This window comes from Sus scrofa, chromosome 4, assembly GCF_054392235.1.
Source record: "Sus scrofa isolate SSC_HxYL_T2T_F1_AM1 chromosome 4, Sscrofa_HxYL_maternal_Yorkshire_Landrace_v2.0, whole genome shotgun sequence".
Taxonomy (NCBI): domain Eukaryota; kingdom Metazoa; phylum Chordata; class Mammalia; order Artiodactyla; family Suidae; genus Sus; species Sus scrofa.
Genome location: NC_139386.1, coordinates 16,477,351 through 16,501,270, shown reverse-complemented (window position 1 = coordinate 16,501,270; position 23,920 = coordinate 16,477,351). Strand labels below are relative to the sequence as shown.

The 23,920-nt window shown below is 49.1% G+C and overlaps 1 protein-coding gene across 10 annotated transcripts in view; it reads left to right on the top strand.

Annotated features, from left to right (window-relative positions):
• Positions 1-23,920, top strand: part of ZHX2 (zinc fingers and homeoboxes 2) — a 179,384-nt gene that overhangs the window by 142,267 nt on the left and 13,197 nt on the right. For 6 of the 10 annotated variants that reach the window (XM_021088973.2, XM_021088974.2, XM_085021770.1 and 3 more), the window contains one exon: positions 19,831-22,568. In XM_021088973.2, the coding sequence (XP_020944632.2) occupies positions 20,048-22,564 (2,517 nt within the window). In that variant the 5' untranslated portion in view covers positions 19,831-20,047 and the 3' untranslated portion in view covers positions 22,565-22,568. Of the gene's footprint in view, positions 1-19,830; positions 23,880-23,920 lie in introns of all 10 variants that reach the window. The other 4 variants (XR_014843403.1, XR_014843405.1, XR_014843404.1 and 1 more) reach the window with 1 other exon arrangement.

The window sequence follows — 23,920 nt, the reverse complement described above, 5'->3', positions numbered from 1 at the left end:
CTACAGGTCCTTTCTCAAACTTAAATTGTTTTAAAAAAAATTAAAAAAAAAAAAACATACTTTTCTCGAGCCCTTCCTCACAGGACTGACTTGGTAAGAATTTGCCCCCTGGTGATGGTGATCCCAAGAGGGGCCCTGCCTTCCCGCGGCATCCCAGGTGTGCTGGGGGTGGGGACTCAGGACCCCGCTGGCCTTGTGCGCTGGGAGAGGGGGTGGGCGTGGGCAGCCTCCCCCCGGCCCCACCCAGTCCTTGATCTGTCCAGAGAGACACCACGCTGGCAAGGCCCACCAGCATCCTCACCCCTTCCACGCAAAGCTGGTTCTCAGTGTTACCGTGGGTGCCCTCCCTGGTCTGAGGGCTGTTCCGGCTCCTGGTGGGGCAGGCCTTGCCAGTGGCCTCTAGAGGCCACTTGTCCAAAGCAGCCTGCCCCCCCCCCCCCCGTCCATGTACCTTTCTGTGGGTATTAGTATCTCTAAGCCTCGATTTCCTCACCTCTGAAATGGGTGGGGCTGGACAAGCCCGGATTCACGTTAGCGGTCTGTGGCCCATAGTTGTCCAGGCATACTGGCTTTTGCCCTGCCTGACCAGAGCCGTTTAGTTGTGTTGGGGTGCGGCCTGCAAGGGGCTCTGTGTCTGGACCCCCAGGAGCCAAGGGTATTTCTGCAGGAGCTGTGCGCTGCTGGCTGCATGGGAGGGGCTGAAGTCTATCCTTTGGGCCCAGAAAGGAACCTGCCATGGTTGAGTGACCTACTAAACAGGACATTCATCCCTTACTTGACCTTTAAAAGCAAAGAGGATGGACTCAGGAGAGGATGGGAAAGGGAAGAGGGAGAGAGAGGGGGACAGAGAGGCAGAAGGAGGGGGCAGAGAAGGCAGGCAGGCCCCTTTGTTCCCACCATCTCACGTGATCCTCATCCCAGCCCTGGGAAGGGAGAAGAAAGATATGCATGAGGCCCCCTTAAAGACAGTTCAGTTTTACCACACTGAAGACAAGGTCTTCTCGGAGTTCCCTGGCGGCACAGCAGGGTAAGGATTTAGCATTGCCACTGCAGTGGCTCAGATCTCTGCAGCACAGGTTCGATCCCTGGTGGGGAACTGCCACATGCCACAGGTGCGGCCAAAAAAAAGACAGTCTTCCACCTCCAAGAGCAAGTGTTCTAAACATGGGGGCAGGGGGAGTGCAGCTGAGGGCGTAGGTCAGGTGTGCACCCCGCCCTTACTCACCTCGAGCACTTCCATTGGCATCACCCGAGGAGCCTCAGAACACACTAAAGCTTGGTCCCTGCTCCAAGACTCTCAGGCAGTCATCCTGGGGTGTAGTCTGTGCATCAGGATATATAAGCAGATGTGATGGATGATATTACAAGGTATTTCTGGAGGATTTGTGAATTGGGGAGAATGGTGCGTGGATGGGAAGCTGGGAGACCAGGACAGAGGCAGGAGGTGCTTGCGGGGTCCAGATGAGAGATGATGGCAGCCTGGGTCTGGATGGCAGCCGTGGAAGATGAGAGAGGATCTCATCGTGGTGGTGAACCGAGACCCTGATTTGGAGGAAGAGCGAACAGGCCGAGCGGGTGTGGATCTGCGCACGCTCGTGTGTATTTCTCTAATGACAGTCATCGTAGAATACGGAGCAGAGGTAGTCATCCCACTGGCAACTTTATGGAAACCGAAGGCAGCCGATCCTGGCCTCGTGGATTAGAGTCCAACAGCACTGCTGTTTCCCGCTCATGACTCATTCCCAAGGGACAGCAGCCAGCTTCCCTGGGGCCAGCGGACCTGGGGCCTCCAGCTTCTGCCTGGAAGCAGGGGGCAGCTCAGCTAAGAGGTGGTGTGGTGTGCAGGAAAGTGGCAGGCTGCAGACCCAGTGCAGCTGGCCCTCCGTGGTGGTGTCCTAGTCTGCTGTAACAAATGACCACAAAGGTGTTGGCTCAAAACAGCACGGATGTATTCTCTTCAAGGTCTAGGGGTCAGAAAATCGACAGTCAGATCCACAAAGCTAACGTCAAGGTGCTGGGAGGGCCGTTTCTTCTGGAGGCTCCTTGCCTTCTTCAGCTTCTAGCAGCTGCCTGCATTCCTTGGCTTGCGGTGCCTCTTCCCCCTTCAGAGGCATCACTGCAGTCTCTCCCATCATCACACACTGTCCCCTCCTCATCTGCAGCCCGATCTCCCTTGGCCTCCCTCTGTGAGGACACGTGTGATCACATGTAGGGCCCCTCCTGGATAATCCAGAAAAATCTCTCCATCTCACTCTCCTTAATTTAATCGCATCATCAAAGTCCCTTTTGCCATATAAGGCCACACTCCCCGATTCCAGGATTAGGACCGGGATATCTTTGAGGACCGTTATTCAGCCTAGACACCCTGGGTCCTGTGCAGAGATGCAGCAATATAGCCCCTGGATATGGCTTAAATCGGTGTGATTTTTGTCTGGGCTTTAACTGGCTTGGAGAGAATACAAGCAAACCTGCAGCCTTTATCCCAGGCTTTGAGATGAAGGGAAGTTTCTTCGAGGTAGAGATGAAAGGGGTTCAGAGAAAGCTCAGGGATTGGGGGTGCGAAGGATGGGCTGGAGGGGGGGTGGGGGCAGGGGATGGACAGGGATCTGATGGAATCTAAGCATCTGCTGAAAAGCCCCGTCTCGCCCTGATCCGTGCCTGGGGAACAGAAAAATCTCACTTCTCTCCCAGCTCCTCGAAGATGAAATGTGTGCAAATCACCCCCAGGAGCAAAATGAAAAGGTTACACGGGGAATTGTCGATATGATAAAGCCTCGTAGTCTCAGCGCCTCTCTAAATGTTTTGATAGCAGAGTGTGATGGATTGTAAATCAGAGTAGGCCCATCTTAAACATTTGATAGCACCTTATTTATGTACGTATGTGACACGTACAACCAGAATTGATTCCTATTTCTTTTGCTTCCCGTCGCAGCAAAATTTTTTTTTTCCTGCTCAGAAACACATCCCTCTTCCCCAGCCGTGGTTTTCGGGGTGTGTGGGGGTGTGTGCCTGTATGTGGTGGCGGCTGTGATGATTCTTTCTACCCTGAAAAAGGATGCTCTGCCTTGAAGAAGATGATAGCACCAGGAATTAGCTGCAAAAATAATGAAGCCACTTCGCTTCAAAATATGTCTTAATCTTGTTGCTTTTTTCCTTTTAACAAGAGTATTGCTCAGAGAAAGAGAGGGTGAGGATGTTACCATGTGATCGATCGGTGATATGAACCCCAGGCAGACACACGCAGAGACTATTTCCCAGTTGTCCTAGCCTGGATCTAGAATCATGAGGGACTTGGAGCCCCCCCTGGGGATGGAATTCAACTTGCCTTTGTTAGACACTCTCTACTAATTTCTGCTGTATAATCCATCACAGCGGAGCCGCTCTTGCTTCATTATCAACCTTACTGAGCATTAGCCTAGTGTTATGATAGTCTTTACAAGCATCACACCACTTAATGCTCCCTAATAATCACACAAGGTAGGCATTAGCTCTAGATTTGTAGAAAAAGAAACCAAACCAGGAGAGATGAAGTTTCTTGCCAACATCATATAACCGGTTTTTAAGTGTTGGGTGGAGCCTCCATTCACACCAAATCTGCTCTCATTCCAAAGCTAGTAGACTTGCCCACTCTGCTTAACTGGCTTCTTAACCAGTTCAGCTCAAAACCCCTTGATCCCACCGTGACCTTGAGGAGAGACAGCAACCCAGCAGAACCCCAACACAGCCACCTCTGGAAAAAACCTCACCCACCTGCCCCAGGCACATAGGCTGCCAGGTTCTGGGTCCTTGCACCATACTTTTATTCTGTTTCTCCCCAAATCTCATGGTTGGCCATGACATTAAGGGGCAGGCTGAGGTCACCTCTAAGAGCCTTTCAACTCCCATGTCTGGGAACCTTCTTGATGCTGGTTTTTCTTTGGCTTAACTCACAAAAACAGGGAATGGCATTTGGGTGAAAAATCTTTATAAGCTATCAAGACACTGCTTCAGGAGTTCCCATTGTGGCTCAGTGGGTTAAGGATCCATTGTTATCTCTATAAGGATTCAGGTTTGATCCCTGGCCTTGTTCACTGGATCCAGCGTTGCTCTGAGCGGCGACATAGGTTGCAGATAAGGCTCACATCCAGTGCCGCCATGGCTGCAGCACAGGCCTGCAGCTGCAGCTCCAATTTGACCTCTAGCCCGGGAACTTTAATATGCTGCAGCTGCAGATGTGGCCATTAAAAGAAAAAAGGAAAAAAAAAAACCCTACATGCTACAGTTTTGTTTTTTAATCCACTTTATAAAAAGTATTCCTTGGGGGAGTTCCTGCTGTGGCTCAGTGGATTAAGAATCTTGACTGCAGCAGCTTGGGTTGCTACAGAAGCATGGTTTCAATCCCTGGCCCAGCACAGTGGGTTGAAGGATCCAGCATTGCTGCAGCTGTGGCATAGGTCACAGCTGCAGCATGGATTCAATCCCTGGCCCAGGAACCTCTATATGCTGTGGGTATAGCCATAAATATATATATATTCCTTGGGACTAAAATTTATGTTAATATTTGATCTAGACTCACAGATGAGTTTTCCTTCCCTCTCTTTTGGAGACGTTTGGAGCTCTCAACTCATCTCATGGTGTCCTGTATCCCTGAGCTGTCCCAAGTGGGAAAAAGAACTTTTTTCCATTATAAAACCATCAAAGAGTTCTGTTTTCATGTTGGCAAGTGAAAAGTTGTGCTTTTCAGTGAAGCTTTTTAGGCCTTTCCCAAAAAAGCATTTTGAGGGGGAATATAATTTTTAAATAATAACTGAATACTTTGAAAATAACTGTGCAGTACTATATGCAATAGCCAAGACATGGAAACAACCTAAATGCCCATCAACAGAGGAGTGGATAAAGAAAATGTGGTACATATACACGATGGAATATTACTCTGCCATTAAAAAGATAGAAATAATAGCATTTGCCAGCAACATGGATGGACCTAGAAATTATCATGCTAAGTGAAGTCAGTCAGACAATGAGACACCAACATCAAATGCTATCACTTACATGTGGAATCTAAAACAGGACACAGTGAATTTCTTTGCAGAACAGATACTGACTCACAGACTATGAAAAACTTGTGGTTTCCAAGTGAGACAGGTTGGGGAATAAGGGGATGCACTGAGGGTTTGGCAAGGAAATGCTATAAAATTTGGTTGTAATGATTGTTGTACAACTACAAATGCAATAAAATTCATTGAGTAATTTTAAAAAGAGAAAACTGTACAGTGAACATAGAGCATCACAGGGAGTCAGTCTCTTCCTCTGTTTATAGTAATACTTGTTACTGTGTTGAGGTCACTCTTCGTGATATGAAGCCCTCAGCTTGGTCGGCCTCTCCTCAAAGCGTGTTTCCTTGAGCATCTCATTGAAAGTAGCTCTTAAGTCACCATCACATCATTTTGAAGAACTCTCTGCAGAGCACTTACCACCATAAGTTCTTTGTTTTCTATGTCTTTTCTGTCTCCCTTGCCTAGATCATGGCATCTTGAAAGCAGGAATCTTCTGTCTTGTTTCCTAAGTATCTAAAGCAGTGTCTGGCATAGAGCAGGCACTCAAGAAAGAATGAATGCACATAAGAATGAATGAATGAACTGAGCTGTGCCATCTTTTCCAAGGTCCATGTTCCTATTTCCAAAAAATAGGTCTTCTGCTGCTGTACCTCCCTTTTAAAATACCAGGACCGGGGAGTTCCCATTGTGGTTCAGCGGTAACAAACCCGGCTAGTATCCAGGAGGACGTGGGTTCAATCCCTGGCCTCATTCAGTGGGTTAAGGATCTGGTGTTGCCATGAACTGTGGTGTTGGTCACAGATACACCTGGATCCCACATTGCTGTGGCTGTGGCGTAGGCTGGCAGCTGCAGCTCCAATTTGACCCCTTGCCTGCGAACTTCCATATGCTGCAGGTGCTGCCCTAAAAGCAAAAAGCAAAAATAAAAAATAAAATAAAATCCCAGGACTGTTAGAGGACAGGAAAGGGGCATTGAGATGGAACCGGGTGGTGGAAAGCGCCTCTCCCAGCCAGCTCCCATACTCCAAGGGAGGTTTTGCAGATGAGGATGCCATGGTCAGACCCACGTTTAGAGACATGACATTCGATCAGGGCATCCGTCGCCGCAAAGTAGGCAGCAGCAAGAAATCCGTTTCTAAAAATGAAGTATTGAGGTTTGTGAAGGACGTGCTTTCCTTGATTCCCAAGGACTCAAGGTTTTAAGCCTATACGGACGTCACTCCCGCTAACAGCCTGAGACTCTTTCTTCAGGGAAAGAGAATGGTGTGGAATGATACCCAACCCCAAAAGGAGAGAATGTCGCCAATGGGCACGTCACCTCCGTGTCTGCCGAGGCAGGAAAAGGTGAGGCAGCCCCTGCCATAGGAGAAAGGGACGCAGGCAGCAAGGAGGCTGGCCCGAAACCGTGTCTGCGGGACGTCTTCACTTACAGGTGCCAGAACGGCCCGTCAAACCAGCTCAAGAAAACCCACCTAAGGGAGAGTCCACGAGTGAGTCGGATTCAGGCGGGGCGGCACTTGGTGGGAGGTGGTCAGAACTCGCTCTCTGCATCTCCCAGCTCAGCTGTCAGCACGCAGGCGCGTTCCCCTTCAGGTGGCAAGGTGACCACGTGTGCTTCTGGGCTCACATGCAGTCCTGTCGGCACCTCCACCGGAAAAGGCTCTCCCTGGGGTGCAGAGGGCTGCCTGGAGGCCAGGTCGGGGGCTTAGCCTTCAAATGAGGAGACCACTGCCTCCTCTATGGAGGAGAGAGAAGAGCTAAGGGTGGAGATGGGGGGAAGGAGACCTTGATCTTCTCAGCGAGATAAGAGAGCACAATCTTCTCCTAAGACAGAAGGGCACTGGTGGGAGCATTAAAAATATTGGCATAGTTGCCATAGAAATGTCTACGGGCATGAACAAAAGAAGAGTAAAAAGGTGTCATGGCAGCACGACTCAGGTGAGATGAGCAGCAGCTGGCACGGGGCTTGGCTGCTGAGAGGGGCTGTGGGGAGCCTGGGATGCTCTGAGAGGCAGAGGGGCAAAGTGGTACCTCTGAACCTCACTTGGCCGTGTCCCTCATCACTAATGCCAGGTGGTTCATTCAAGTTGCCCTTTTAGGGAAGGTGCTGGCATTAACAGGTCTCATTCAGTCCCCAGTCCTGCAGGTGGAGACTGACCCATTTCATAGTCACAGAGGCTGAGGCTGAGCCTGGCCATGGTGAGGGAGCGTGCTGTGGTTGACGTTCTCCAGGCTGCATGTGGCTTTGGGGTCTGGCCGGTGGGCATCCCAGCTGTGGCCAGAGAACGGTGGACCCCTCTGAGCGGCAGAGCCAGGGTCCAACCCAGGAGGCCTGGAGGCACCCCGCCGGGAGGGCACAGGTGGTGAGGGCTGAGGGGGAGCCCGGTAGGCAGAAGCCATGTCCTCACCTAGTGAGTCGAGCTCTGGAATTCACTGCTTGGAAGAAAAGTAGATTCTGGGCTCCAGACTCACGGGGGCCCAGAACAGGGCTGCCTTCTCCGACGTGGCTGGCTTTCTTTGCCCCTGAGTGCTCACTACCCCATCTCAAGCACCGCTCCTACCCTCTGCCAGCAGGATGCCAGCCTCCTCTCAGAGCCCTGTGTCACCTAAATGCATGGCGATGCTGTTGTCACCATTTCCTTTCATGAATTTTATTTCATCCACTGAAATGTTCTGGCTGGAGGAGACCACGCTAGCTTTCTGAGTAGCAGGTTGAGAAAGACATTAGAATTCAATTAAAACCTTACTCTTTTGAACACTGCCAGCGGGGAAGAGCCACCTTGAGTATAGACTTGGTGTCAGGAGGTAGAACTGCTAACACTTAGCAACTGCGTGTTAGGGGACCCAGCAGCAGGTGGAGAGCCAGGATTACCTGGGCTCCGCCCTCCTCAGCAGGCGGGTTAACCCCCCTGGGCCTCAGCTTCCTCCTCTGCGGAATGGAGATCACCACCATCTCTTGGTGTGATGGGAAAAATAAAGACCCTGCACGTACATGGCATCTTGTGACCTCATTATCCAGCCTTCACTTACCCAGACCAGCAAAGCATTCTTTAGTTTAAAAAAAAAAGAAAACTGAGAAACTGAGCAATAACAGTTAAGCACAAACACAGGTAACAGGAAATAGCTTCCTAGAGTTCCCCTCCGCAGCCACCAGCAGGTTTCCCAGGACACCTTGCACTCCGTTGTCGTGCGCCCAGAGTTCTCTGTTCTTTTCTCTCCCAGCATCTTTGTTTGGTCCAGTTCCTCCTCCGTTTCTGCATCACCATCCGAAATGCAATTCCTCGGGGAGCACGTTAACGCAGCGCGGAACAGCTCCCCTCAAGCCTGGCAGAGAACGCAGCGCGGAATAGCTCCCCTCCGCATGGCACAGGCTTGGCCTTGGCCCAACCACTTCTGCATCAAGAGAGGCCAACTGATGGCTTCTTGCCGAGGCCACCAAACCTGGCTGCCCATCAGTCTCGGTGGCTGCTTGTTAGAAATGCAGATTCCCCGGCCTGCTCCTGGCCTCTTAAATTTAGTAAGCCTGGACTGGGGCTCAGGAAGGGGTATTTTTAAGAAGCACCCCAGATGGCATCTGATGGTCTGGGAGCTCCCCTTTGGCCCCTCCCCACAATTCAAGTTTAGATTTAAAATAAGCTGAGGAGAGATCGCTAAAAGCACAGGAATTAACTCAAGGTCACCAGTGACATTTCAGAATTCACCTCTTCCATTTAACAGATGGGATAAAGGGAGGCAAGGATGGAGACGGATGAGGTGAGAGCTGGGAGCCTAGAGCCAAACCCAAGATCCCTGCATCCCACTCCTTTCTCCACCTACCCCCCCACCATCACCACCGCAACATGCCTGCCTATCAGAATTCCTCCATCGGGGCACAGTGCGGGGAACAATGTTGTGACTTTAAAACATAAAGGAACAGTCACATTCATACACACAAGAGATCTACCCTTGATGAACTGCAGTGGAATCTGTTAATGGCTCTGTCAGAAGACCCAGCAAAGCTAAAAGCATCCTTTGGGGCTTTGATGTCTTGACAGGATGCTTCCTTTGAAAGCTCAGAAACAGTCCCGTTATTTCCTCTGACAGCCCCCGTGAAAAGCTCTGAAATCAGAGCCCGGAGGTGTGGTTCCTCGAGAGAGGCACTTGTGCCCTCCCCGAGGGGCCCAGGCCTCTCCACTTGCTCTGACCTCTGACCCGCCTCAGGCTGGAGACCCCGGGCACAGGGGCCTCTGCATTCTGACTCTTCACCTCCCCCAGAACCCCCCTCTCTCCTCCGGGAGGCCGAGAGCCTGGACCTGTCCCTCATCTGACAGCTGGGCAGCATGTCAGCCACCTCGAGAAGAGTTTCCAGGGGCTGACAGTTTGACCCCTTTCCCCTTCCCCTGAGGGCCATGGGCCACTCGCAGGGAAAGGTCAGGGAATGCTGGCACCCTGTCTAACAGGAGCAGGAATGGGGAGGAGGGAGACCCAGCAGGTGACAATGGGGACCGCAGGGAGAAGCTTATGGAGCCTTCTGCTCCAAGGGTTCCTCTGTGCAGAGTCATCCTTATCTGGGAGCTTGTTCGACAGGCAGAATGTGGCCTTCCTGGTAGCCTAGTGGTTAAGGATTTGGCATGGTCACTGCAGTGGCTCAGGTTTGATCCCTTGGCCCAGGAACTTGTGCAGGTCACAGGCACCACCAAAAAAAAAAAAAAGAAGAAAGAAATGCAGGATGTGAATCCTACCCCAGACTAACTGAATCAGAATCTGTATTTTAAGAAGCTTATCAGGTACTCTGTCTACACATAAAGCTTGTATCCCAGCTCTACTGCTCCAGGCTGTGTGAGTGTGGCCAAGCTCCTTAACCTCTCTGAGCACCCGGGTCTACACAGGGCTTCTGAGAAGTGCAACACTTCGCACTTGGCACCTACTGAGCCTTCGGTGAATGTGCATCATCATGGTTATTAGCAAAATAATTCATGGAGACTCTGTTTTGCCATCTTTAAACCCAGATCATCCAGCCCCTCCGTGGTGGAGAGGAAGTCCAGAGTGAATGGGAGAAAGTTCCAAATAGAGCGTGAAGAGCCCTTGACATCTACTTAAAGGACAGACTTAAAGGCTGGGCCCTGACTGGATAGCTGGGGGTTAGTTAAGGTTGTTATCACCTCTGTGGCTTGGGGGTCCTTACCTTAATGAACGTGCCTGCTCTTCCTGCCATCCCCAGCCCTCACCCCTACCTCCCAGACCCTGCTGTTTCCACAATCCTGCAGAAAAGGCTCTGACCCTCCACCCGCAGAATGAAATCCCACCTCCTCAGCTTGACATACAAGGCCCGTCACAAGGCCTTGGCCAAGCTGACTGTCAGCTGCCCCAGGCTGCCCTCGTGCCTGCCCTCTCACCTCAGTCCTGTCATTTCTCTGATGTTGCCCCATTCTTGCTGTGTCCTCTGCCTGGGACTGCTCTGTTCCTCTGATTGGGGTCACTCCGCCTTTCTCTCTACCTGGCAGGATCCAGTCCTGCCTATGGAACCCTGCTTACCCAGGGAGGCTTCAGCATGGACAGACTTTGTTCAAATCCCAGCTCTGCCATGAACTAGTCATGTGATCTTGGGCGAGGCACTTAGCCTCCCTGGCCTGGGTTCTTTCTTCCATCCGCTTAGGCTAATAACCACTGCTTTGCAGGGGTATTGTGAGGATTCATTAGCAAAGTGTGGAGATTTTTTTTTTTTTTTTTTTTTTTTGTCTTTTGTCTTTTGAGGGCTGCACCCGTGGCATATGGAGGTTCCCAGGCTAGAGGTCAAATCGGAGCAACAGCTGCCGGCCTATATCACAGCCACAGCAACCTAGGATCCGAGCTGGGTCTGCAATCTACACCACAGCTCATGGCAATGCCGGGTCCTTGACCCACTGAGTGAGGCCAGAGATCAAACCTGCAACCTCATGGTTCCTAGTCGGATTTGTTTCTGCTGTGCCATGATGGGAACTCCAAGAGAATTTTAGTTAACCATAGTCTTGGCTATTTTCTTTTAAGAAGAAAGTTACCTTCTCTGTGACACCTTTAGCATCCTTTTCCCATCTGTCCTGCACAATTATGAAACACAGAGGAGGCCAGACTTAAACTCTGCATCATCTGAATGCTCCCATGACACCTTCTCACAGAAGGAGTCCCTGCCCTTCCTGCTTAAAATCGCAGACTATTCCTTGTTTCCCAAAACAATCCACAGAGTGAATGTGATTCCTATCATAGTATTCATGACATTTTGCACAGAAAGAGAGCAGATAATCCTAAAATTTATATGGAACCACAAGGGACCCAGAATTGCCAAAGCAATCCTGGGGAAAAAGAACAAAGCAGGAGGCATAACCCTCCCAGACTTCAGACTATACTACAAAGCTTCAGGAATCAAAACAGCATGGTATTGGTACAAAGACATGTGGATCAATGAAACAGAATAGAGAGCCCAGAATAAACCCTCACACCTACAGTTAATTAATCCATAACAAAGAAGACAAGAATATACAATGGAGAAAAGGCAATCTCTTCAGCAAGTGGTGTTGGGAAAGCTGGACAGCCTCATGTAAATCAGTGCAGTTGGAATACACCCTTACACCATACACAAAAATAAAATCAAAATGGCTTAAAGACTTAAATAAAAGACGTGAAATCATAAAACTCTTAGAAGAGAATATAGGCAAAACATTCTCTGATGTCAATAGTACCATTATTTTCTTAGGTCAGTCTCTCAAGGCAATAGAAATAAAAGCAAAAATAAGTAAACTTATAAGCTTTTGTATAGCAAGGGCAACCATCAACAAAATGAAAAGACAACCTACAGACTGTGAGAAAATATCTGCAAACAAAGCAACCAACAAGGGCTTAATTTCCACAATATACAAACAGCTCATACAATTTACTCACACACAAAAAAACCAATTGAAAAACACTCAGAAGACCTAAATAGACATTTCTTCAAAGAAGACATACAGATGGCCAATAGACATGTGAAAAGATGCTCAATATCACTAATTATTAGAGAAATGTGAATCAGAACTACAGAGGGAGTTCCCATCGTGGCTCAGCGGTTAATGAATCTGACTAGGAACCATGAGGTTGCGGGTTCAATCCCTGGCCTCGATCAGTGGGTTAAGGATCCAGCATTGCCATGAGCTGTGGTGTAGGTTGCAGATGCAGCTTGGATCTGGCATTGTTATGGCTGTGGTGTAGGCCAGTGGCTACAGCTCTGATTAGACCCCTAGCCTGGGAACCTCCACATGCCACAGTACGGTCCTAGAAAAGACAAAAAAAAAAAAAAAAACTACAGTGAGGTACCACCTCACACCAGTTAGAATAGCCATCGTAAAAAAAAAAAAAAAAAAAAAAGAGTTCCCGTCGTGGCGTAATGGTTAACAAATCCAACTAGGAACCATGAGGTTGCGGGTTCGATTCCTGCCCTTGCTCAGTGGGTTAACGATCCGGCATTGCCGGGAGCTGTGGTGTAGGTTACAGTCTCGGCTCGGATCCCGCATTGCTGTGGCTCTGGCATAGGCTGGTGGCTACGGCTCCGATTCGACCCCTAGCCTGGGAACCTCCATATGCCACGGGAGCGGCCCAAGAAATAGCAAAAAAGACAAAAAAAAAAAAAAAAAAAAGAATAGCCATCGTTAAAAAGTCTGCAAATAACAAATGCTGTAGAGGGTGTGGAGAAAAGGGAACCCTCCTGCACTGTTGGTGGGAATGTAAATTGGTGCAGCCACTATGGAAAACAGTATGGAGGCTCCTCAGAAAACTGAAATAGAATTGCCACATGATCCTGCAGTCCCATTCCTGGGCATATATCTGGAGAAAACTAATTCAAAAAGATACATGCACCCCCAATGTTCATTGCAACACTATTTACAGTAGCTAAGACATGTAAGGAACCTCAATGTCCATCAACAGATGAATGGATAAAGAAGATGTGGTGCTTACACAATGGAATACTACTTAACCATTAAAGAGAATGAAATAATGCCATTTGCAGCAACATGGGTACACCTAGAGATCAACATACTAAGTAAAGGGAGTCAGAATGAGAAAGACAAATACCAAATGATATCCCTTATATGCAGAATCTTAAAAAGGACACAAACGAACTTAGCTACGAAACAGACTCAGAGCCATGACGAACAGACCTGTAGCTGCCAAGGGGGATGCGGGCTCTAATTGAATTGCATTCCACTCGCAACAGAAAGGGTGATAATGGAAGAATAACCAAGTGGGGAAGGGAGAGCCCTGTGCAGACACCCAGAAATGAGTCGTTTGTAATTGTCTGCGCAGGCGGGCCATTCTCCTTATATATTATCGATTCCAAGGTGGTATCATTTCTCAGTCGTTGTTGGAGTTTCTTTGTGGCGCATGGTAAATGTCCTGCTGGATAAAAGGAAAATCCAGCCAGGGGCAAAAACAGGCAAAGCAAACAAGAGACTGCGCTTGGTGTTTGGGCTCCCTTTCCACGTACCACGTGCGTATGACGCTTTTAGATGACCTCTGAGGGATGGCCCTCAAGACAGAAAGGCCCAGTGGAGAGGACCTTCTCACCCCTCCTCTCCTTCTGGGTGCAGGGTCTTCAACACCAAAGTGTTCAGTTCTAACCAGCTCAGGCCACCCCCGCCAAAGGCAGAGACTGCCTCTGGGGCCCCGTCACTCCAGCACAGTGGCTGGAACAACCAGGGGACCACTCGGTGATGCTGTAAAGTGGAGTTTTCAGGTTGGTACAGGATGTGCCTGCGCCCAGGTCAGACCTGCTAGGAAGCTGCCCAGGGTGAGACCCAAGACACGGAGCTGGTCTGCTAGGATGCTCGCCACCTGCCAGGGCAGGGACTGTGTTGGAGTTTGAACATGCGTTTTATTCATGCATGCCTTCATTCATTCATTCATTTTTTAATTCTGCTAACTTTGGCCGGTGTACACCTGAACCTAAAGACTTTGTCTTCATGCCGGCACGTAGCAGGCCCCGTGGCACAGGTCCTGACCTCAGCGGTGGCTCAGAGACTTTTAGAAAGACAGGCGCCAACTCACTACTGCTCTGCAGATACTCTTCCCCTTGTTGTGCCCAGATGATTCTTCCAAGGGCAATGAATTTTGCAGCTCCACCCGGGGCGGGGGGAGAGGGGGAGACCCTGGGAGGTGAATTCTTCAAAGGCTCAGTATTTTCTGCACCCTTCCCACCCTTCTCTTTCTGTCCTTCATTTTTCCTTCTCTTTAATCTGCTGTGGCTTGGAATTTCAGTTGCCAAATATGTTTTAGAAGACTGCCTATTCTGAACCACAGTTTTGGGAACATTGAAAAGCTTGAGGATGTTTCACCACGATTTGGCTCACCTCTTGGCCTCACTTGTCAACAGATTTAAATAATCCTAGATGCAGGGAGTTTCTGTAAGAAAAGTCTCTTGTCCCTAAACTTACTCCTGCTTGAGCCCTTTGTTCTGCAAAACAGAGAAAAGTCTCTTTCCACTCCTTCTCTTTTAAAAAATCGTAATTCAAATGGCTAAGCCTCTTGCCTAGTGCGTGCAAATTTAGCCACATTCCGCTGTGTCAGTGGTACCCCCTGCAGAACTGTAGGACCTCCTTTCCCTGACAGAGTTCCTCCACTCATATAAGCCCTAGCACTCGTACACACACGCACACGTGCACACGCACACGTGTGCACACACACATGTGCATGTGCAGGCTTACGTGCATGCACATATGTGCAAGTGCAGGAATGTGCATGTGTGCATGCAACTTACATGTACAGAGAACACATGCACACACCTACATTACTGAGCATCCACCAGAGATTTTCCCACATATCATCGATCTTCATCAGCGGCAGCCCATGTGGGATCCATCCTGCCGTTAACATTCAGCCAGTCTTTCTAGAATCCAAACTGTGGACCAAATACTGCTCTAGGCTCTGGTGAAACCACAGTGAAGAGTTCGTGCCTTTGTGGAGTTTTTACTCTAGAACAACACCGTCCAGGAGAACAACCCTCGATGACAGCCGTGTCCTGCACTGTTTAAGGCAAATAGCCACCAGCCACATGTGGCTGCTGAGCACTTGAAATGTGGCTGGTACTCTGGAAACAAGATTTTAAATTTTATTCCGTTTTAATTAATATAAATGTAAAGAACCAGATGTGGCTAGTGGCTATCACATTAGCAGCACCATTTTAGAGGGAGAAATAAACAAGTTGATAGATACTCTTTCCTGCCTCCTCCTCTAATCACAAAACTGTTACATTTTGAATATTAAAAAGTGCTATGCAGGGAAATATATTCAATATCTTGTAATAACCTATAATGGAAAAGAATCTTAAAAAGAATATATATATCTGAGTCACTTTGCTGTACACCTGAAGCTAACACAATATTATAAATCAACTATACTTCAGTTTTATATGTATATGAAAGCAAAGCAAAATGAGGAAATAGAGAGTGGAGGAGGCATTATTTTACATGGAACAGTGGTCTGGAAAGGCCTCTCTGTGGGAGGTGACGTGTACATGGAGCCATGAAAACTGAGGAGCTCTGGGGTGGACTGTCTGGCAGAGGCCCCGTGATGGAAGGGATACACCTGTTCCAGCAGCTGGGGGGAGGGGAGCATGGACCAGAACGTGCTGGGGTTGGAGTTCACTCTATGGGAAAAGCGAGAGGGCTTCATGCAGAAAGGTGTTGTACACTGGTTCTTCTCTTAAAATCTCCTTCTGCAAGGTTATCAAAAAGAACACCAGTGATATTGCTGGCAAGGAAGTGAAGAAAGGGGAACCCTTGTACACTGTTGGTGGGAACATAAATAGATGCAGCCACTGTGAAATATAGTATGGATGTTCCTCAAAAACTAAAAATAGAAACTACCATATGACCCTGCAGTTCCCCTCCTGGGGATATAGATGAAAAAAGCAAAAACACTAATTCAAAAAGATACAGGCACTGCAATGTTCATAGGAGCATTATTTACCATCGCCAAGATATGGAAGCACCCTAAATGCCCATCAGCAGATGAACACATAAAGAAGATGTGATATAGATGTAGATGTATAGGAATTACTATTCAGCCATAAAAAAAAAGGATGAAATTTTGCCACTTGCAGCAACACAGATACACTTGGAGGGCATTATGCTAAGTGAAATAAGTCAGAGCAAAACAAATACTGTATGATATTACTTATAGGTGGAATCTAAAAAAATGCAACTAGTGAATATAACCAAAGAAGAAGAGGACTCACAGATACAGGGAACAAACTAGTGGTTACCAGTGAGGAGAGGAAAAGGAGGAGGGGCAAAGGAGAGGTAGGGAATTAAGATAGAAACTACTGTGTATAAAATAAATAAGCTATGAGGATATATTGTATAGCACAGGGAGTATGCAGATATTCCATAATAACTGTAATTGGAGTATAACCTTTAAAAATTGTGAATCAGGAGTTCCCACTGTGGTGCAGTGGAAGCAAATCCAACTAATATCCATGAGGATGCAGGTTCAATCCCTGGGCTCACTAAGTGGGTTGAGGATCCAGCACTGCTGTGAGCTGCGGTGTAGGTCACAGATGCGGCTCGGATACCTCATTGCTGTGGCTGTGGTGTAGGCTGGCAGCTGTAGCTCCTATTTGACCCCTAGCCTGGGAACTCCCATGTGCCACAGGTGCAGCCCTAAAAAGCAAAAAAATAAAAAAGTAAATAAATAAATACAAAAATTGTGAATCACTATAATGTACACCAACTGTACTTCAACTAAAAAAAAAAAAAGATTTGGAGATTAAAAAAAATAATACTTACGCCCTTTCCAGTACCAAAAATAAATTTCAAACCATCACCATCAAGAAGCTGGGGGAAAAAAAAAAAAATCCCTCTGCTGCTCCGGAGATGAAGGAAGCAGGAGGCCCGTGGGAGGCTTCCAGACGGGAGATGGACGTGGCCTGGACGAGGCAGGGAGAAGAGGAAGTGGTCTGACACTGGGTTTGTTTTGAAGACAGAGCCAACAGGATTGCCAATGAGCCATTGAGGGGTGAGGTGCAGAAGATCGGGGCTCAGGTGCCGTGGTGGGGCCAGTGGTGGAGATGAAAACTCTAGTGGGGACCCATGTTTGAGGCGGAAAAGAGTCTGACATTCAGACACATCGGTTTGGGTGTGGTCAGCATAAAGACACGGCCCCCCTCTGCTCTGCTGTGCCCCGAGGGACCTCCCCACGGCTGATAAATTGCCCAGCATGAAAGCGCCTTAGAGGGGCCACCTTCTGTGTTCACAAGGTGGGGTGGCCCTCTCCCAAGTCCTGCTCAGGTTTGTCACCTGAGCACCTAGACAGATGAGTGGGGTCCCTAGTCCCACAGGGTTGCTCTTGAAAATAAGCCCATTATTCTGCCTTGAGCTCTCTCTTCAGTGGGACTCAAATCCAGGCCAGCAGGAGAGGCTGGAAGGGCTATTCCAGCTCCTCCATCTTTCTCCTGGATATCGGCTACCCCTCTTTCAAATCACTTCTCCCTCCTCCTCTAGACTCACAGTGAAAGGCCCTCCTCTTGGAAGCCCATGCATTTAGATACTCAGCATGGTCCAGCCTAGCACTTCCCCTGTTTGGGTTCTGTTAACATATCCTACCTCGTAATAAGCAAATTGCTCCTGTACTCCTAAATTTATGTTTATTTAATGCAATTCCAATCAATATTCCAGCAGGATTTTATTTTGCAGATGATTCTGATTTATGAGAATTGACTTATATTAATAGGTGATCAGAATAACTCCAAAGTGTCTGGCAAAAAAAGAATGATAAAGAGAAACTCGCTCTTCCAGATATTAAAACATGCTCTAATCTACAAAAAAAATTTTTTTTTAATTAAGTGTAAGGCTCAATAGCTAGATAACAAGTACAGAATGCATAACCCAGAAACACCCTAGTATATAAAAAAAAATGTAATGTATGGCACAGGTGGTTTCACAATTTAGTGAGAAGAGAAAAGATAACACAATACATGCGACTGAGATTATTGATAACTTTCAAGAAAAATGCTTAGAATTCTATCTCACAGCTTACCCCAAAATCTGTTCAAGTCCAAATGAGTTAAATATAAAATAAGCCAAAACACTCTAAGAAAACATAGGATAATAGGTCTCCGCTATCAAAATAGGGAACCACATTCTAAATATAAAACCACACTGAAAGAAGCCACAAGTGAAAAAGATTGATAACAGTGCCATCTAAAAATAAAAATTTCTACCTGTAAAACATGAAACATTCCACATGCAAAACTAAAAGGTAAATGACAGACTGGAAAAATTTTGCAAGCAATACAGTAAAGGGCTAATATTTTAAATAGAGGACTCATAAATTAATAATAAAACCATTAGGCATCACATTATAAAAATCATAGTTCACATTATATATAGGCATCGCATTATAAAAATCCACAGTTCACAAAAGAAAGAATACAAATGGCAAGTGATTCTTTGAAAACTGTTCACCCTAAGTAGCAATCAAGAAAAGCAACAAAGGAGTTTCCATCGTGGCTCAGTGGTTAAGGAACCTGACTAGTATCCATGAGGATGCGGGTTCGATCCCTGGCCTTACTCAGTGGGTTGGGGATCTGGCATTGCTGTGAGCTGTGGTGTAGGTTGCAGACTTGGCTCAGATCCCAAGTTACTGTGGTTGTGGTGTAGGCCAGCAGCTATAGCTCCAATTCAACCCCTAGCCTGGGAACCTCCCTATACCACGTTTGCAGCACTAAAAAGACAAAAAGACAGAAAACAAAAGAAAGAAAAGCCACAAAGCATATTAAAACAGCTGTCCCATATCTAATTGGCCAGGCTTTTTAGTGGTAATGTTTCATGTAAGCTAAGCGGTGAGGCAGGCACTCACTGCCAGGGGAAAGGCCAAATGATGCAAAAACTTGGCCATATGAGTCAAGAGAATTTAAAATGTTGACATTCTTTGACCCAGTGCATTTATTTCTAAGCATTCACCCAAAGCTAGTTATCAGAGGAGTTCCTTGGTGGCCTAGCAGTTAAGGATCCGGCATTATCACTGCTGTGGCGCAGGTTCAGTCCCTGGCCCAGGAGCTTCCGCATGCCGCAGGCACAGCCAAAACAAAACAAAAAGCAATGTAGTTATCAGAAATAAGGACTGAGGGTATGGACTGCAAGTCTGTCCTGCCGAAAAATAGGAATAAATGTCCGGCAGAAGTCCAATGGCTCAGTGTATCACGTATGGTATAGCCCTACAGTGTAATATCATGCAGCTGTTTTCTCATCGTTCTTTTGCTCAATGTTTATGAAAATGGGAACTGTTCAAATGAAATGAAGGAGATGAAGGAACAATATCTGGGGTGATGTTTTTCTTTATATACTTTGAGGCATTTTCTGGATTTTCTATAGTGATTTTACTATTATGATAAGAAACAAAACATTCATATACATTTTCTATAAAGCCCACCTAAATTCCACCTTTCCAGCCCCCGGTGGAGGTACCATCCGTAACAGCAGCCAACATTTCACTGGCAAGGTCTCCTCCACCGTGAAACCTACCCCTTCATAAGCTCTCCATGCCCTTGTTGCTTTCCTCTACCCCTTGGTCTCTAAACATCAGCGAGCGAGCTGCATCCTCGTTTGCTTGCCTTGAGCCTGGTCCCACTGCCCTTCCCAGAGAACAGCAGAGAAGAATGTGCGCTTTCATTTTGCTGAGCACCCGCCCTCAGGCCATCTGTGCTCACCTGGATATTTGCTTGGGTGCCAGTTGGGACGGGTCATGGGAGCGACTCAGAAAGAAATGCTTGTGAGGAAACACTGACTCTCTCTATGTTCTTGTCCCACAGATACGATGCTGCCTCTTGTGTTCAGCCGTTGGAGCACTTACAGTTTTCTGTGCTGAAATCATTCTGGAAACACTAGACTTCAGCATTCAAGGAAAGCCAAAGCCATTGGAAGGGGCGTAAAGCCAAAAGCCTTTGATCTTAGAATCCCAAAAATCTCACTGCCCCTTCCCTGCCCACCCCCTCCGGCCCCCCATATAAGCCATTGCACGCAGGCAGCATGGCGAGCAAACGAAAGTCCACAACCCCGTGCATGGTTCGGACATCACAGGTAGTGGAACAAGACTTGCCCGAGGAAGGAGACAGGGCCAAAGAGAAAGGAATCAGCACGCCACAGCCGGAAACGGCCAAGGACACGTGGGCAGCAGAACCTGAGAACTCTTCCAAAGAAAATGAAGTGATCGAGGTGAAATCTATGGGGGAAACCCAATCCAAAAAACCCCAGGGCGGCTATGAATGCAAATACTGCCCCTACTCCACGCAAAACCTGAACGAGTTCACCGAGCACGTCGACATGCAGCACCCCAACGTGATCCTCAACCCCCTCTACGTGTGTGCCGAGTGTAACTTCACAACCAAAAAGTACGACTCCTTGTCTGACCACAACGCCAAGTTCCACCCCGGGGAGACCAACTTCAAGCTGAAGCTAATCAAGCGCAATAATCAGACTGTCCTGGAGCAGTCCATCGATGCCACCAGCCACGTCGTGTCCATCACCAGCAGCGGCCCCGGAAGCGGGGACAGCGATCCTGGGATCTCGGTGAGTAAAACCCCCATCATGAAGCCAGGGAAACCGAAAGCTGATGCCAAGAAGGTGCCCAAGAAGCCGGAGGAGGCTGCCCCCGAGAACCACGTGGAAGGGACCGCCCGCCTGGTAACAGACGCAGCTGAGATCCTCTCGAGACTCGGGGGCGTGGAGCTCCTGCAGGACACGTTAGGACACGTCATGCCTTCTGTCCAGCTGCCACCAAATATCAACCTTGTCCCCAAGGTCCCCGTCCCGCTGAACACTACCAAATACAACTCTGCCCTGGACACCAACGCCACCATGATCAACTCCTTCAACAAGTTCCCTTACCCGACCCAGGCTGAGCTGTCCTGGCTGACAGCTGCTTCCAAACACCCAGAAGAGCACATCAGAATCTGGTTTGCCACCCAGCGCTTAAAACACGGCATCAGCTGGTCCCCGGAGGAGGTGGAGGAGGCCCGGAAGAAGATGTTTAATGGCACCATCCAGTCGGTCCCCCCAACCATCACTGTGTTGCCCGCCCAGTTGGCCCCCACAAAGGTGTCACAGCCCATCCTCCAGACTGCTCTCCCGTGCCAGATCCTGGGCCAGACCAGCCTCGTGCTGACTCAGGTGACCAGCGGGCCAGCAACCGTCTCCTGCGCCCCCATCACGCTTGCCGTGGCCGGGGTGACCAACCACGGCCAGAAGAGACCCTTGGTGACCCCCCAAGCTGCCCCCGAGCCCAAGCGTCCACACGTCGCTCAAGTGCCAGAGCCCCCACCCAAGGTGGCCAACCCACCACTGACCCAGACCAGCGAGCGCAAGAAGACGAAAGAGCAGATTGCACACCTCAAGGCGAGCTTCCTCCAGAGCCAGTTCCCCGATGACGCTGAGGTCTACCGACTCATCGAGGTGACCGGCCTCGCCCGGAGCGAGATCAAGAAGTGGTTCAGCGACCACCGCTATCGGTGTCAAAGGGGCATCGTCCACATCACCAGCGAATCCCTTGCCAAAGACCAGTTGGCCATCGCGGCCTCCCGACACGGTCGCACGTACCACGCATACCCAGACTTTGCCCCACAGAAGTTCAAAGAGAAAACACAGGGTCAGGTGAAGAGCCTGGAGGACAGCTTTTTGAAAAGCTCCTTCCCGACCCAGGCAGAACTGGACAGGCTGAGGGTGGAGACCAAGCTGAGCAGGAGAGAGATCGACTCCTGGTTCTCGGAGAGGCGGAAGCTTCGGGACAGCATGGAACAGGCCGTCCTGGATTCCATGGGGTCCGGCAAGAAAGGCCAAGACGCTGCGGCCCCCAACGGTGCTCTGTCTCGACTTGACCAGCTCTCCGGTGCCCAGCTGGCCGGTTCTCTGCCCAGCCCCTCACCAGCAATTACAAAAAGTCAAGAGCAGGTTCATCTCCTGAGGAGCACGTTTGCCAGAACCCAGTGGCCGACTCCCCAGGAATATGACCAGCTCGCTGCAAAGACAGGCCTGGTCCGAACTGAAATCGTGCGTTGGTTCAAAGAGAACAGATGCTTGCTAAAAACTGGAAGCTTAAAGTGGATGGAGCAGTACCAGCCGCAGCCCGTGGCGGACGATCACGGCTGCGATGCCCCGTCGAGGAAAGGGGCCAAAACCATCCTCACTGAGAGCCCGAAGAACGGGAGTGAGGTGGCTCAGTCCTATTACAAGGACCCCAAGAAGCTCAGCGAGGACGACCTGGAGAAGCTGGTCCCCAGGGCGAAAGCGGGCAGCGAGCAAGCAAAAGACGGTTTGCCAGCGAAGCCCTCAGAGGCCACCTCGGACAGGTCGGAGGGCAGCAGCCGGGACGGCCAGGGCAGCGACGAGAACGAGGAGTCGGGCGTCGTGGATTGGGTGGAGGTGACGGTCGGGGAGGAGGATGCCATCTCTGACAGGTCGGACAGCTGGAGTCAGACGGCGGCAGAAGGCCCCGCGGAGCTGGCCGACTCGGACTCCGACAGCGTCCCCGCCGAGGCTGGCCAGGCCTAGCCAGGTAATGCCACCTGTTCCCCCAGGGAGCCAGGGGAGGGTGCTGGGTCTCCTTCCATTGCCAGAGTCCACACGGTTGTAGGTACAGAGATACTAACACAGCTGGTGAGTCCTTCGAGGCTCTTTTAAAACGAAGAAACACGGTGGCCGAGAGATGTTGTGTCCTTATTTGCAAGGCAGCGCTGCTAGGTGACAGCATCACTTCCTGAGGCCGTTGGGAGTCTTTCTGTTCTAACATCTAGTAGCAAAGTTAACACAGCATAAGGCTGGTTCTGTGTTTGCTGCTATAAGAAACAAACATGAAAGATAGGTCTTTCCCTTTCTTCGTTTTGGATTTTTTTCTTTTTTCTTTCTTTTTTTTTTTTTTTTTTTTTTTTTTTTTGTAAGAATAAGTGCCCACATTTACCCAATAGAGATTTGGGATTGTTTCCTTTAACTGGAAAGGTTCTGAAAGTACGTGGTGTTTGCCTCGTTGTGGCTAAAGGATGGTGCACCTGCACGTCTCAGTGAGTAGCCCCCGCTTGTTGCTGCACCGACGGGGTCCCCAGAATCCCTTCAAATCTAGACGAGACTGGTATAAATTAGGTCTGTGGAGCCACAGAAGCCTGAGAAGGGAGGTTACCATGGTTACTAATGGCCATGTCGTCCACATAATGGGACATGCCACCCAAGTCCTTGGTGCCTGTGTTTCACCAGAGGTCTGTGCAAATCAGGGCCTGAAGCACAGCAGCTTTCTCGATGGTAAGTGGAGAAAGGAGGTGGGAAGGGGAGCAGGTGGCAGGGAGAGGGGTGCTGGAGGGAAAGGGCCAACTTGGCCAAAGCCGAGGGAGCCAAGGGCAGCTTAGAAGCAGGGGGAGAGGCATGATTTACGGTCTGCCCAGGCTGGCTTCTCCGGAGGTCACTTAAAAGGCAAGGGAGCCCCCCTACCCCCAACCCCACCATGTCAGCCTGAGAAATAATGAAAGGTGAGAACCTCCAGAATGGCTGATAAGGTCCCCAAGGGAGCCCTGGAAATGACCACCCCTCTTTATTTATGAACTCAAACGACCCTGAGAAGTAAGCTTCTCTTTTTATACACCCAGAAGCCGAGACTCAGAAACCAAGGAACTTATCCATATTCTCCCAGCCAGCACCTCAGGTCCACCCCAGAGCCCTCACTCTCCCTACTGCCGTCTCTGCCTCTTTATTTCTGGCAGAAATTCCCCATTTCTAGTTGACACTGCCCAGCCCTGGTCCTGTGGCAGGAGATCCCTAGGGTTATTAGAGTTAGACTTTTGAATTAGCATCAGATCATTCAGAGATAAAGAAACAGGGAGTTCCCGTCATGGCGCAGTGGTTAACGACTCCGACTAGGAA